The 16,859-nt window shown below is 43.8% G+C and overlaps 1 protein-coding gene across 11 annotated transcripts in view; it reads right to left on the bottom strand.

Moving 5' to 3' along the window:
- The window catches only part of LOC132770524 (multiple epidermal growth factor-like domains protein 6), a 267,021-nt gene that overhangs the window by 41,858 nt on the left and 208,304 nt on the right, over positions 1-16,859 (bottom strand). For all 11 annotated transcript variants that reach the window (XR_010909523.1, XM_067466032.1, XM_067466033.1 and 8 more), the window contains one exon: positions 11,002-11,130. Coding sequence is in view for 10 of the 11 variants with exons in the window: in XM_067466032.1 (XP_067322133.1) it covers positions 11,002-11,130 (129 nt within the window). In the remaining variant the exon portion in view is untranslated. The remainder of the gene's footprint in view (positions 1-11,001; positions 11,131-16,859) is intronic.

Below are 16,859 nucleotides of genomic sequence, written 5' to 3'. Positions count from 1 at the left end.
TGACATACTGATCAGCTTCGATGTGGTGTCTCTATTTACCATGGTCCCAGTTGCAGACACCATGGCACTCATCAACCAGAGGTTCCCAGAAGACATCACGGCGCTGTTTCACCATTGCCTCACCACCAGCTATTTTCAGTGGGACAATGAATTCTACGAACAGAAAGATGGAGTAGCTATGGGGAGCCCTCTCAGCCCAGTCATAGCTAACTTCTACATGGAACAATTTGAAAAACAAGCTCTTGAAACAGCAACCAAAAAGCCCACTATATGGTTCAGATATGTGGATGACACTTTCACCATTTGGAGCCATGGAGAAGAAGAATTCAACAGGTTCCTGGAACATCTTAACAGCATCCACCCTAACATCCAGTTCACTATGGAAAAAGAAAAGGAAGGAAGATTGCCTTTTCTAGATGTCCTAGTCATCCGTAAACCAGATCAACAATTGGGTCACACCGTTTACAGAAAACCCACACACACAGATAGATATCTACATAAAAACTCCAACCATCACCCAAGTCAAAAAAGAAGCACCATTAAAGCCTTGGCAGACCGTGCAAAAAGAATCTGCGAACCCCACCTCCTCCAAGATGAACTGAACCACCTCAACTGGGCTCTACAGGCCAATGGATATTCCACCTCAGACATCAGAAGAGCTGAAAGACCAAGAACAAGCCACAAGAGTAAAGATGAAGATCCACCCAGAGGAAAAGTGTTCCTGCCATACATCAAGGGAACCACTGATCGCATAGGAAAGCTGATGAGGAAACACAACATACAAACAATCTACAAACCCACCAAGAAAATCCAACAAATGCTACGTTCAGCAAAGGACAAGAGGGATCCTCTCACCTCTGCAGGAGTCTACCGTATACCATGCAGCTGTGGACAAGTCTACATAGGGACCACCAAACGCAGCGCCCAAACAAGAATCCAGGAACATGAAAGGCACTGCAGACTACTCCAACCAGAGAAATCAGCCATAGCAGAGCACCTGATGAACCAACCTGGACACAGCATTTTATTTGAGAACACAAAAATGCTGGACCACTCTCACAACCACCATGTCAGACTACACAGAGAAGCCATTGAAATCCACAAACATGTGGACAATTTCAACAGAAAGGAAGAAACCATGAAAATGAACAAAATCTGGCTACCAGTATTAAAAAATTCTAAAATTAAAACAGCAGAGAGAAAAACAGGCAGGGACTTCTAAGCACCTTTCATTAAGAGTTTGCTCCAGGCACAGTCAGCCCATTGTATGCTAATCAAGGTGGTCAGTTGAAAAGATTCACACCTAGCCCAACTTACAAAAGCCTTTTGTCTCACCCTGGTCAGTCCACAGATATATAAACCCCTTTTTTCCCAGCTCCAGCAGACCTCTGAGGAAGCCTGCCATAGATGCAGACGAAACGTCAGGAGAAATGCCTCTAGAACATGGCCATATAGCCCGAAAAAACCCACAAGAACTGAGTTGCTCAAACTATTTGGTCAAATAAAATTATCAAAAAGAAATTCTTGTGTGAATGTTCTTAATTCAAACGATGATGCTTAATTTACATGCACTATTCTTGACAGCTTTATTTGAAAGTAGCCATGGAGTCTTAGGCTTTGTGTGATTTGTCTTTCAAAGCCACAAAGAAGAAAAGCTCAGCACAGTCCTGACTGAGTAGAATGATGAGATCTGCTTCACCCAGTATTAGATAAGTATCTTGAAACAGTCTCGCCAAAGTTTAAAAATTACTTTTATAGATTCCAACTCCCAGCCTACATATTGGGGGAGATTTCAGGAGTGCAGTCCAAAACCAACCAATTAGCCAACAAAGTCTTATTTCCCCCTAATCTGTGTCTACCTGGTTATCCCCCCCCCCAAGCTTTGCTAAATACAGCACAGACCCTTTCCCCAACTAAAATCAGAGGCATATTTCAATCTCTATCTATGAAGACATACAGATTTTCTCAATAAGCTCCCAGAGCAATAAGCAGTCAACCTCCACACAACTGCCAAAATTTTGGGCTAAAATTGTATTTTCCTTGTTCCTTTGCCAACTCAATCAGAGTCCAGAGATGCTTCTTGAATTGCTTTTCCATGGAACTCTAATGCAACGTCATCTCTTCCTTTATAATGATGATATAACTCATACATTGGAAGAGACTAGAGAACTTTGTGATCTGAGAGGGAAGGCAAGTGGCAGCATGACTGAGTCAACAACTCCCAAGTCACTTTGACTTGAATCACTTAGAAAGCAGGATCACCACAATTGCAGACCTCCTCTCAGTGATTGCTACTTTTGGGCATAATTTTCCAAGAGACCCCTGCAAGCTATATCATGGAGATGGGACTAAAGTTTCATATCCATCGTATAGACTGAATATAATTTTATGCACATTATTTTAAATAATTTATTCATGAAACCAAGTTTGTGTACAGTGAAACATCAGAAAACAAATATTTCAATGTCTTAGCCACCCATGTGGACAATTTCAAATTTTGGAGTTTTTCAGATTTCAGATTTCCAGATAAGAGATGCCCAGCCTGTATAAGATATCATTCTAGCTTATTTTCTTATCTACAAGACAAGATGAACCATGCTTGATTGGACAATCTATTTTTGTCTTCCACATCCTTTGACCATCCATGGCAGGTGGAAATGTATTCCTTCCCATGGATCATTTCTCAACCTGCCAAGTTCTGCCTCTACTAGTATAGAACTTCTGTAGCTGTAAAATGCCTAAACAAATGCCTTTGGGTGCCATCTAGAGCTCTACATGAGGAATAGCAGGTTGTGTTGGGGGACAAAGGAAGAAAACTTGTCTTCTTTGGGCTGCCTTGACCCACTGCTGATCATCTCAGTGTGATCCAAGGCTGGCCACAGTTCAGTCCTGGACATATGCCACCCCAGCCCGGGAACCTATTTTAAGCACTACTCCAGGACTCTGGAACATCATCATCACTTCTACCAATGCTGAACTCACTCCTTGAGTACAGACAACTTTGTAGACCAAACAGGACCACCTAGCAACAAGCTATTCCTCCACAAGCTGGAGAGAAACCACAGGTTTGCAGAAATACAATAAGAAAAAAAAGCGCAAGGGATGGAATTGTTTTCAGTGTTATATATTTTTGCTCTTTCCAGTGTGTCTTTTAAAAGTAATCTTGCTGTGAGTGACCATGAATTCTAGTCTTGGGAAAGAGGTGAAACAGAAACCAAATGAACAGGAAAATATTTTTCAAAATCGCAGCCCAATGAAGACTGGAAATCCTTAGCAGTCACGGAGTGTTTCTTACCTATCCAAAGAGAAAACCACAAGAATAGTGGAGTGGGGTATCCTAAAGGAGGGCATTGTTCTGTGGAAAGGGAAGAGCTGAGGGACAGGTCAGGGTGACTGGCAATATCTATTCCCATTCTTCTCTTTCTTCCCATCTCCTACAAACTGTCTTACTCTTGTGTGGAGAAAAATAATGCTAAGATGGATTTATTTATTTTTTAAAAAAATGCAAATCACTTCTAGGGTGTATAGAGGTCATTTCTGCCAGATAAAGAAGGCCCCATTTTGTGATTTTGAAATGCCACAAAATAGTATCCAGGTAGCATGGGGGTATGCCCGCAACACTAGGGGGAGGAGGCTAGTCCAATTTAGAATTATAGAATCATAGAGTTGGAAGAGACCTCATGGGCCATCCAGTCAACCCCCTGCCAAGAAGCAGGAAAACTGCATTCAAAGCATCTCTGACAGATGGCCATCCAGCCTCTCTTTAAAAGCCTCCAAAAAAGGAGCCTCCACCACACTCCGGGGCAGAGAGTTCCACTGCTGAACAGCCCTCACTGTCAGGAAGTTCTTCTTCATGTTCAGATGGAATCTGCTTCCTTGTAGTTTGAAGCCATTGTTCTGCGTCCTAGTCTCCAGGGCAGCAGAAAACAAGCTTGCTCCCTCCTCCCTATGACTTCTTCGTACATATTTATACATGGCTATCATGTCTCCTCTCAGCCTTCTCTTCTTCAGGCTAAACATGCCCAGCTCTTTAAGCCACTCCTCATAGGGCTTGTTTTCTGGACCCTTGATCATTTTAGTCGCCCTCCTCTGGACACGTTCCAGCTTGCCAACATCTCTCTTCAATTGTGGTGCCCAGAATTTTGATAAGGCTGTTTTAAAAAAGTGAAGAAAAATGACTCCTACTTTCTTTCTGCTGTTTTTTTAAGGCCTCTCTTGGGGCTAAAATGGTCCAGAGATGCCTGAAACAAGCAAAATTGAAGCAAAATATCTATTAATAAGGAAGAACACAGCCTAAGAGAGGCTGCAGCAGTTTGCTTTCCCAGAGATTACTGGCAAGATCAACAGTATTGTCCTCTCCTCCTTGCTAATTTAATTAGGCATTCTTGTGTGCCTCCAAGTTGTTTCCAACCTATGGTCTCTCTCAGGAAAACCTATCATAGGGTTTTTTGGCAACATTTTTTTCATATGAAGTTTGCCATTGCCTTTTTCTGAGGGTGATACAAGTATGACTTGCCTGAGCTCATTTAATGGGTTTCATGAATAAGTGGAGATTAAAAACCTGGGAATCATAGTCCTTAGCTTCTGGTGTGAGTTTCACAGTTTCACGCGTCACTCCTGATATGAAAAAAAGTCCTTAGCTAAAGAAGACTGAGGTTAAGAAATTTGGGCCTGCTACCTGGGTAGCAGTGTTCATTATGCCTTAGATGCAAATTAAAAAAATGTATATGCCTCCTTCCAGGCAACTTCAGTTTATGCTAATCCTATCATAGGATTGTCTGGGCAAGTTAAATTCAAAGGAGATTACTCAGTGCCTTCCTCTGATGCTGAGAGAGTATGACTTGTCCAAGGTTACCCAGCGGTTTTCCATAGCTGAGTGAGATTTGAACCCCGATCCCCCAGAGTCCCAATCCAATAGAATCACAGAATCACAGAATCAAAGAGTTGGAAGAGACCTCATGGGCCATCCAGTCCAGACCCCTGCCAAGAAGCAGGAATATTGCATTCAAATCACCCCTGACAGATGGCCATCCAGCCTCTTTTTAAAAGCTTCCAAAGAAGGAGCCTCCATCACACTCCGGGGCAGAGAGTTCCACTGCTGAACGGCTCTCACAGTCAGGAAGTTCTTCCTCATGTTCAGATGGAATCTCCTCTCTTGTAGTTTGAAGCCATTGTTTCATGTCCTAGTCTCCAGGGAAGCAGAAAACAAGCTTGCTCGCTCCTCCCTGTGGCTTCCTCAATAGTCATATCAAAACACCACACCTGCTTCCAAGGTTTCTATTGCTCCTGCAAGCCCAACTAGCCATTTGTGCATGTTTGAGACTCCACAATAAAAACATGAATGGTTACTAACAAAGCTTGTAAATCCTGCAACCGTTTGCATCAGTGTTTCCAAGTCGCCCTCCAGCCTAGTGCCCTCACAACGCAGAAGCAACAAAAAGGCCCTCATTTATTTTATTTCGCCTTGTTGACAAGTTCTCTGCAGAGGGGTTGCATCCCTCCTTATCAATAATTTTGAAAAGCTTTTTCATTCACGCCAAACGGCTGCCCTGAAGCCAGCAGCTTTTAATAGCATTAAGTCTTAGAGCAAATCAATTTCTGTCTCAATTATGCGCCAGCCTTGTGCTCCCCTCAAAACCTTTTACTTCCCTCTTAGGAGACGATCTCTTCATCACTCAGTACCGCCAGGCCTGAATATAAATACTGCGTTGTTGTGTGCACTGCCAGAAGACCTGGAAGCCAGCCATCACCCAACCATTTTAATAGCAACCTTTGGAAGAAACCAGCAGTGTCACCCATGTATTACAAGGCATTACTGGCCGGTCTGAAAAATCAAAGCCATGATTCATTGTTCAGCGAAGAGGGAAAAGGGGGCTCCATTCCTGCATTGTTGTTTGACCTTATCCCTTCCCCTTGGAGGCAAAAGAAGTTGCGAAGGCTGTTGGACCTTAACTGGCGCAAGAAATAAATCAAATGTGGCTGAGAAAGCTTTAATGGTCTCATTGCACAAGGACAAATAGTGGTTTCAGGTACAAATACCATCTTACTTTGGTGAGGAAGACAAAGGCGATAGGCATGACTTAAGATGAAGGGCTTTGCTTCTTAATTAAACTTAATATGGAGAAACAAAGCATCCCGTGTTGGTGGTTGGGTTTGGTAGTTGTTGCTTGTTTTTAAAGGAATAATTGGCAAAGATCAATCAAGACTAAGTTGATAGATTGCTCACTTTGTAGGTGTTTGGAATGACAGAGCAAATGAACTGTGAGCAAAGGAAAAACTATCACCCCTGATACAACACCCACTGGACGCTTCCGCAATCATGAAGAAACACAATATGGCCATATTTCACAACACTTAGAGAGAAATTATGGGAATGCAGAACCACAGAATAAATCTATGATAAATCTGGTAGTTTGAAAAACCTAGTCTTCCATTTTAATATATTGGTTTTAAGCAATGTCCTGGCCCTCATTACTGCAAAGGAAGAAGACTGGAACCAAAAGATAAATACTTTCTGATTGTATACAGAGTGGTGAAGGCGGGCGGAGGGAACTACATTTCTCTGCACTTTAAAAAACCCAACTTTTTTATTCTGGAAGTTCTAGGAGTCCACAGACTTGTCATTGATGGCATTCTTGTATTCCACAAGCCTTGTGTTTTCCACTGGCTGCGCTTGTTCTAAACAGTTATGTCTCTATCTTTGACAAAATCTTTCTAGAACCTGTACTTTTGATCAGGTCAAGTCCAATAATCTGTGCAGCTGATCCAGATAATCCTTGTACCAGGTGAGCACTGAAATGGCAATACTGAACTCTAAAATATGGCCACTAGCTTTAGAATAATAGAATCACAGCATCATAGAGTTGGAAAAGACCACAAGGGCCATCCAGTCCAACTCCATTCTGCCATGCAGGAATACACAATCAAAGTACTCTTGACAAATGGCCATCCAGCCTCTGTTTAAACATCTCTAGAGAAGGAGACTCCACTACACCCCAAAGCAGCATATTCAAACAGCTCTTACTTTCAAGGAGCTTCTCTTAATATTTAGGTGGAAACTTTTTTTTCCTGTAGTTAGGATCCATTGCTCCATGTTTTAGGACTTTATCACATTGGGATATAATCTGTTTATATCAGTATGCATTCTATATTTTGTTAGGACTGAATGCATATTGTATTGAGACAGGATGCATACTCTCCTCATCACACCCAATTATTCCAATTCTTATGATTTGAAAATCCTGCGCTTTGACTCATCACATCACGGAGATCTGGCTCCTTCTAATCAATTCAAACACCCCACATCACTCTATGACCTTTTAAAAAGTGTCATTGCTGATGGATGGCACATAGATTTTCCTATCACACACAAAAACAGGGCTTCAACAATGGAAGAATCCATAGTATTTCAACAAACACAATTAGAATTCAGTCTTCAAATAATCAGTTTCTTTTTGCAGATGGATTCTGACAGAATAATGATTGAATGGGGCAAGCTTCAGGTGATGTGACCCATTCAAAATCATTCTCAAACAGTCTTAGAAATGGAGTATTTCCCAATGTAATAAGGTCCTAAGTATTTGGAACACTAGAAAGGAAGTTTGCTTTCTCTTTTGCCCAGTTCTAGCAACTTCATGTGCCAATAGCCATGTTTATATTGCTCCTCAGTCAATTATTTCCAGATTACTCTTTTCTATAGTCTCTGGCATTGGCTAGACAACCATCACTCATGGCAGAATTAGTGTAGACACCCAGCTGAACTCCACCACATGAGCACTCTTAGTGTTTTCTTTAACTAGTAGCCACGTGCCAGGTCTCATGTCACCCACTACCAGATTATTTAAACTGGAAACAGCAGAGGTCCAAACTAAGACTTTCTGCATGCAAAGTTATTATTATTATTATTATTATTATTATTATTATTAAACTTTATTTGTACCCCGCTAGCATCTCCCGAAGGACTCGATGCGGCTTACAAAGGCCAAGGCCTCAACACAACAGCAGTAAACAACAACAATACAAAAGAAAGCAAATTAAAAACATAAGCAATAACAAAACATTACACTATTACACAATAAAAACCATGGCCGGGCCAATGATGGGTACAGGTTAAAAAAGTGCTGGGTGTGACAGGAGGTGTATTGGAATTCTGGGCAAGTGCAATGTGCAGAGAGTCTTAAACTCTAGTAAAGTGCTTCTGGGACAAAGTGCTGGGTTATCCTATTCTGGAAAGGCACGTCGGAATAGCCAGGTCTTCAAGTTCTTCCTAAAGACTGCCAACGTGGGAGCTAGTCTAATGTCTTTGGGGAGGTCATTCCAAAGTTGGGGGGCAACCACAGAAAAGGCCCTATCCCTCGTCCCCACCAAGCGCGCCTGCGACGCAGGTGGGATCGCAAGCAGGGCCTCTCCAGATGACCGAAGGGAGCATAAGCGGAGATGCGGTCACGGAGGTAGGCAGGTCCCAAACCATTTAGGGCTTTGTAGGTAAGCACCTGCACCTTGAATTGGGTTCTGTAGGTGAACGGCAGCCAATGGAGCTCCTTAAACAGGAGGGTTGACCTCTCTCTGTAAGGAGCACCAGTTAACATCCTGGCCGCCGCCCGTTGAACCAGTTGGAATTTCCGAGCCGTTTTCAAGGGCAGCCCCACATAGAGCGCAGTTCTGTGCTATAGTCTCTCTCTGTGTGTTTATGCACCTTCAAGTCACCTGATGATTTACAGTAACTTTATGAATTTCATAAGGGTTTTCTGGGCAAAAATACACATAGGTGGTTTTCAAGTTCTTTCCTCACAGTAGGCTACAGCTTCTAGTATTTGTTGATGGTATTTCATCGAAGAACTAACCAAGACTGACCATGCTTAGGTTTCAAAAGCAGTCAGGATATCTTTAGGATATTTAGTTCTCCACTATGGTCCCCAGGCCACATAAATATTGTAAAGACATTCACAGATTGCATTCTACTCCTTCAAAATTATTGGTTGAAACCCATTTTGCACAAATGGAAGATAGTAAACTACTCACAATCAAATCTGCTATAGTGATATACACAGGGAGAATTTCTGGCTTCTAGAAGAGATATCTATTACAAAGTGCAATATATCAGATGCACGGGGGTATGTGTCAAAATAACTCATTCTGTGATGAATGAAATGACAAGATGGACAATAAATAATTTGTTCTAATCTTGCCCTCAATAAATGTCTTTCTTGGGTGTTTTCTGGATATCCTGGCTGTAGGTGAGGTAGCAGCTGGTGACATTGTTACTTTGAGACATACTGCAAACACCACAAGATTTCTTGAATTTATTCCTAGTACTGATCCAAAGAGCACTGTGTTTCTCTCAAATAATCCCTGTTTCTCTGTGGCAAGTAGGCTTGTGCATTTTGGTTGAACCTCAATCCATTTCTGCTGACCAAATTTCGGGAGACCCACGGATCCGTTTTCTTGCACCTCCCAAAAAGGGGTGGGTTGTTGAATAGCTGTTTCTGGTCTGCATCTGAAAGATCTGGGAATATCCGACCCACTGGCAGGAATAGGGAACTTACAAGGTCCCCTTTTCCATTCCTTTCCCTTTTTCCTTTCAAGGGAGCCTGGGTTTGAAGAACAGAGTTAAGGAAGCTTCCTTCCTGGGACCTTTTCCTTAGACACAGTTTGTGTAAGACACATGACTGTGTTTTTCTATTTTGATTTGCCCAACAGGCAGGACTCATAGGGAAACCCCATATGAGTAGCATGCAGCAGCCGTGTGGTGCCAAATAGGGGAGGAGGAGCTGCCATGTGGTCCCATAACAGACAAAAATGTATGATGGCTAAGCCCTTACCATTACGGTCATCTGGTCAAGCCAAACAAGCCGGGTTGGCCAAAGGGAACCGACCACTCCAAAGCCATGCACAAGCCTAATGGCAAATATATTATTTATGATAAGTAAGTTTGGTTATCTATAGGAAACCAGTACAAAGTCTTTTAAAGAATCCATTGACCAAAGATAAAAGAAAACTTCATATGAACTATCCTTGCCAAGAAGACCCATGATAGGTTCATCTGAGAGTCACCATCAGTCAGAAATGATCATAGCAACAACATGAGCTGAATAGTGAAAGCTCCAAAATTCACCAGCAGAAAAATATCATAAATCATAACTGCTGCAAGGAGCTAATGGTCAGAGATGTTATCTTGACACCCCCATTGGTAACTGGTCCTGGTGTATGGGAACTCTGAGAGCTGGAACATTACAACATCTTATTGGCCACAGGTTCCTCAGCTCTGGATTACAAGATAACCACATCAAAAGATGGATTCACATGAAGAGACCGCTCACAAAAGATGAAGTTGAGAAATCATCAGAAATAGAATCTATGTAGAATTGGATTGTGTGAAAGATCTGGTCTAGCATGATCACCTTAGCTTTGCTTGCATCCCATTACCTATGTTCATGTGGCTCCCACGATGCTGTGATTTCAAAAAATCAAATGCACCATGGGAATATCTGCTATTGAAATGCTTTCATAAATAAATTAATCTTTTGTGATTAGGAGTGGCATCAGCTATTATGCAAGAATATGGTTAATACCTAAATACAGGAAACAAATCACAGCCCACATGTGGCAATAATTTCAAATAACTAGACCATCAGAATTGAAATCATCATATCCTTGTTAATCAAGCCCTGTTATCTCCTTTAAGAAAAAAATACTTCCTGGCTCTGATCCAACAAAGCACTGTATGTATAAATAACTAATAGTCAATGCACAGCTAACTTTATTACTTTTACTGGTTGCCTAGCAGTTGTTATCAGTGAAGTGCCAGTCACTTTTTTAATGTGAAGGAATGCAAAACATGTAAGTTGGGGAGTTCCATGGAGGAATTCTCAAAGTGGAAATTGCTGGGTAAATTATGCTGCATACATGAATCTGGCATGTGCATGTGCCTTGATTTATAGTTTAGGAATTCTAAGTAGTTTGGTGAGGATTACTGGAGATTGTGTGGTAACAAATACATACGTTGGTCGCACTTCAGTCCAATCCAGCCAGGGAGACACTGACATGTTCCAGCAATGTGATCACAGGCAGCTCCATTCTTGCAGTCACATATCTGGCCACAGTCAACCCCAAAGAAGCCATGTGGACAAGCTAAGGACAGAGAAATGAAGAAGTGGTAATTCTGATATGTAGAAGCATAATTATAGAGAGCAATCTTTGTTCTCCACCATCCCAACGAAACAGAACTTTTAGGAATACAAGTACGACTGGAAATTTACCATTCAAATAGTTTGCAGGAACGCCCTGACCTGCATCAAACAGTTCAACTTTTCTGAAGGCGAATTCAAGCTGCATTGGGTTTGGTTGTTTGTTTGTTTTCAGCCCAAACAAACAAACAGTGTCTATGGTTCAGACAGAGTCTCAAGGCAATAAACTGACTTCTGGATCAACCTTGCTTTTGGACAAGAGACATGACTACAAAATTTTCTCTGATTATACTTGATTCATACTTGCTACATAAGAAAGTTCTATTTTGCCTCTTGGTGAAGTTTCAATCAACATAACAACAACAACACTTTATTTATATTCTGCCCTTCTCACCCCGATGGGGGCTCAGGGTGGATCACAGTACACAAACACGGCAAACATTCAATGCTGCTTTGTATAGACAATACACAGATAGACAGAACTTAGTGTCCAGCTTTTTTGGTGCCATGGAAGGTTGGGCTCAAGTTCAGCCATCCTTTATGATGAAGAGCCATCAGGATTTCCTCCTTCCTTTTGGTCACCGAGCAAAGCACTTTAATCGACTCAACCATCTTGCACTGAATTTAAGTCCTCCATGACGCACTCCATTCGAGCACTTTAGAGCCAATTGACTAAGCTACTGCACTTTAATTACTTATACCATCGTGTATGTTGATACAATTATCTATTTGCACTTTAAGAACTCCTGCACTTTAAGAACTCCTTTGACAGTGTTAATAGCTACTATCCATGTCACTACCCATTCCCTGGCATCTGTTATTCTTGCTGTTAATTGTTTTTGGTAGAGAGAGGGAACGGAGTAGATCAGAAAGACCGGAGTTTAACGGACTATGGCATCCTGGAACTATAACATACCATACAGCCAACAATGAATTACGAGTGGATACTTTGGCTGCTCAATGCGTCATGGAGGAGGGAGAGGGTTCCGTTAACCGGGGAGCCCCCATAGAAGTCGTGGTGGGGAGGGGGAGATACGGGAAAGGGAGACCTTTAATTCGGCCTAGGGAATGTGGAACAACATTAGTAATTCCAAATCGGTCTCCTGATATGGTAAGTCGGTGTAACCAGGATGGCGGTCCCTCCGAATTGAAAGTGGTGCTGTTGAACGCCAGATCTGTCAACGGTAAAACAACTTTCATCCAGGATTTAATCCTGGATGAACGGGCAGATCTGGCGTGCATCACAGAGACCTGGTTGGACGAAGCGGGAGGTGTAAATTTAACCCAGCTTTGCCCACCAGGTTTCTCTGTGCAGCAGAAACCGAGATCCGGAGGGCGGGGAGGCGGAGTTGCAGTGGTCTATAGAGATTCCATTCTTCTGACCAGGGCCCCCATCCCGCAGTCAACAAATTTTGAATGCGTCCACCTGAGGGTGGGTGACCGGGACAGAATAGGGATTCTGTTAGTGTACCGTCCACCTCGCTGCACTTCAGTCTCCCTGCCTGAGCTAGCGGGGGTGGTCTCGGACCTGGCATTGGAGTCCCAACGGCTGCTTGTGCTGGGGGACTTCAATGTCCATGCCGAGGCTGCCTTATCGGGAGCGGCTCAGGACTTCATGTCTACCATGGCAACCATGGGGCTGTCCCAACAAGTATCTGGCCCCACCCACAGTGCTGGACATACATTGGGCTTGGTTTTCTGCCAGGGATGGGAGGAAGGTGGCGGTGTTGAGGAGTTATCCATCTCTCCGTTGCCATGGACCGACCACCACCTGGTCAGTTTTAGACTCACTGCACCCCCCCAACCTCCGCAGAGGTGGAGGGCCCATTAAACTGGTCCGCCCCAGGAGGCTTATGGATCCGGATGGATTCCTGATGGCTCTTGGGGAATTTCCCGCCACCTCGGTTGGTGATCCTGTTGATGCTCTGGTCGCTCTGGAATGGGGAGATGACTAGGGCAATAGACACGATCGCTCCAGAACGTCCCCTCTCAAGTAGCCGAGCTAAACCAGCTCCTTGGTTCACTGAGGAGCTGGCAGCGTTGAAGCGAAAGAAGAGGGAACTAGAGAGCGTGCGGCGTTCGGATCCGAGCGAGCCAAATCGAACACGGTTTGTGTCCTTTTTAAGGGCATATGCCGCGGCAATAAAAGCCGCAAAGAAGACTTTCTTCGCGGCCACTATTGCGTCTGCAAAGAACCGTCCGGCCGAACTGTTCCGAGTTGTCAGAGGCCTATTAAAACCCACCACTCAGGACGGGTGCCCTGATGACTCGGCAGCTCGCTGCGAAGCCTTTGCTCGGTTCTTCGCAGACAAAGTCGCTTTGATCCGCTCTGGACTGGATACCATATTAATGGCAGTATCTGAGGATGTAACACGAGCATCTGCTTGTCGGTTTTGATGGATTCATTTCAATTGGTTCAATCCGAGGATGTGGACAAGGTGCTTGGAGGAATGAGAGCTACCACATGCATCCTAGACCCCTGCCCATCCTGGCTTCTGAAGGAGGCCAGAGGGGGATTGGCCGAGTGGGTGAAGGTGGTGGTTAATGCCTCCCTTCGGGAGGGCAAAATTCCAGCCAGCTTAAAGCAAGCTGTGATAAAACCGCTGTTGAAGAAACCATCACTGGACCCCACTCAATTTGTCAACTATCGGCCTGTTTCCAATCTCCCCTTTTTGGGCAAAGTCATGGAACGTGTGGTGGCCTCACAACTCCAGGCATTCTTGGTAGACACAGATTATCTGGATCTGGCACAGTCTGGCTTCAGGCCGGGGCATGGTACCGAGACAGCTTTGGTCGCCTTAGTGGGTGATCTGCGTCGGTCGGGAGCTCGACAGGGGGAGTGTGTCCCTGTTGGTGCTGCTCGACCTCTCAGCGGCCTTCAATACTGTCGACCACGGTATCCTTCTGGGACGCCTCGCGGGGATGGGTCTTGGAGGTACTGTTCTGCAGTGGCTCCGCTCATTCCTCGAGGGCCGGTCTCAGAAGGTGTTACTGGGAGACTCCTGTTCAACCCCACAACCTTTGTCTTGTGGGGTTCCTCGGGGTTCAATACTGTCTCCCATGTTGTTTAACATCTACATGAAGCCACTGGGCGAGATCATCCGGAGTTTCGGAATCCGATGTCATCTGTACGCAGATGATGTCCAACTCTGTCACTCCTTCCCACCTGCTACTAAGGAGGCTGTCGAGGTCCTGAACCGGTGCTTGGCCGCTGTGACGGTCTGGATGGGGGCGAACAAATTGAAATTGAATCCAGACAAGACAGAGGTACTCCTGGTCAGTCGCAAGGCCGAACAGGGTATAGGGTTACAGCCTGTGTTAGACGGGGTCGCACTCCCCCTGAAGACGCAGGTTTGCAGTTTGGGTGTGATCCTGGACTCATCGCTGAGCCTGGAACCCCAGGTTTCGGCGGTGACCAGGGGAGCATTCGCACAGTTAAAACTTGTGTGTCAACTGCGACCGTACCTTGGGAAGTCTGACTTGGCCACGGTAGTCCACAATTTGGTTACATCCTGTCTTGACTACTGCAACACTCTCTACGTGGGGTTGCCTTTGAAGACAGCCCGGAAGCTCCAATTAGTCCAACGGGCGGCAGCCATGATGCTAACAGGAGCGGGGCGCAGGGAGCATACAACTCCTCTGCTGCACCAGCTCCACTGGCTGCCGATTTGCTACCGGGCTCAATTCAAAGTGCTGGCGTTGGCCTTTAAAGCCCTAAACGGTTCTGGCCCAACTTATCTATCCGAACGTATCTCAACCTATCAGCCCACCAGGACCCTAAGATCTTCTGGGGAGTCCCTGCTCTCTATCCCGCTGGCTTCACAAGTGCGGCTGGCGGGAACGAGAGACAGGGCCTTTTCTGTGGTGGCCCCTCGGCTTTGGAACACCCTCCCCATAGAGGTAAGATCAGCCCCCTCGCTGATGGTGTTTCGGAAAAGATTGAAGACATGGATGTTTAAACAAGCATTCGGTTAATCCGTTGCAACGAATTATGATGACTAAAGGACTGGTAATCATGGACGATGAATTTGGATTGCGACTCCAGTTACGAGATGCATTGGATGGTTATTGGTGGCCCAATAATTTGTATTGTATATGTGTTTTACGCTTTTAAACTGAATATTGTTGTTTTTTAAGTGTTGTAAACCGCAATGAGTCCCCAATTTAGGCTGAGATATTAGCGGTATACAAGCGCATAAATAAATAAATAAATAAATAAATTTTCTGATTTTCTTTTTTTATGGCATCGCAAAACACGTTCCCCACTTTTAGCAGTACCCAATTTCTCTAATTACAGCTAAAGCTGGTTTTGAACTTAGGTCAACCGTGAGCAGGGTTGACAGTCGGCAGCTCACACTGACCCAGGCTTTGCACTTGCAACCTATCGGTTGATAGATCTTATGGTTGTTGGTGATTTACCAGCTGTGCTAAACCTCCAGCCCACATATTCATAAGATATCAATAATGAATTTTTAATTTTTTACATTTATACAAGAATAATAGTAATCTATGTCAATTGACTCTCACTTAGGAGAGGGATCCAATCTGTGATTGATACAAATACCCGATCATTTAAATTCAGCTTGCATCTTGATCAAGAAAAACTAGTAATGATCTTATCTCAGTTTTAAACAAATGAAGAAGCGCATTGACAATCTGATTTCAACAGTATGACTTTTTTTGTGAATTGCAGGAATGAAAGCTTTTTATTGCACCTTCAGGTCTGATAATGCAGACATCTTATTTGTTCTTGGAATTTAAAAGCCACTCATGAAAGAAAATCCATTATGTGCTGAAACTATATGTTGAATTACTAGGACTGAAGATTGTTTTCCCTATCTTCAAGTGAAGCAGCTCTTGGGAGAACTCCCTATCCCATGGACCTGACATATCCTATGTTCTGCATTCTTGTCTGTTTGAGGCAACACCTCCCAACAAAGGAATCCTCCAAAGGAAGCAGCCAGGTTTTGAAGCTGCAGGGCTATTCAATGTTAATCAAGCTGGCCAATTGCAACATTCACATTTGCCTGAAACAGACAAGAGTTCTTTCTCCCACCCTGAACATTCCAAAGATATATAAGCCCCATTTGCCTGTTTTCCAACAGACTCTCAACCTCTGAGGATGTCTGCTATAGATGTGGATGAAATGTCAGGAGAGAATGCTTCTGGAATACTCACAGCAGCATCCCAAGCTTGCTTCATCTTCTACATCACATCCATTGAGATATAAATATGGCTATCATGTCACCTCTCAGTCTTCTCTGCTCCAAGCTGAACATACCTCATTGTATCATTCTCCACAAGTGTGAAACTTTCTGGTACTACTACTATCTTGAAAGATCTCTGCATTGTAATGCATGCACCAATGTACATAAAGCCACCCTCAATACTAAAAGTCTTTTCCTCCGGTCAGTGCTCATCCCCAAATTAGAAAGCAACCAAATACATTGCCCTCTCTCCATACCAGTGAGAATATAGCTGTGGTGGAAATCATACTGCTATAATTGCATAATCTCTCATCTCATGTATACAAGGGTATGAAGTGCATACATGGCCAAGGAGTTATACTATTTGTTGCTGTTGTGCCTTCAAGCTGTTGGAGAATTCAAGTATGAATCTATCTTGGTGTTTTCTGAGCCTATGAGCGTGTAACTTGTCTCCCTGTGGATGTAA

The sequence above is a fragment of the Anolis sagrei genome, chromosome 3, assembly GCF_037176765.1.
Source record: "Anolis sagrei isolate rAnoSag1 chromosome 3, rAnoSag1.mat, whole genome shotgun sequence".
Classification (NCBI taxonomy): Eukaryota; Metazoa; Chordata; class Lepidosauria; order Squamata; family Dactyloidae; genus Anolis; species Anolis sagrei.
This window is presented reverse-complemented; position numbering and strand designations above follow the sequence as displayed.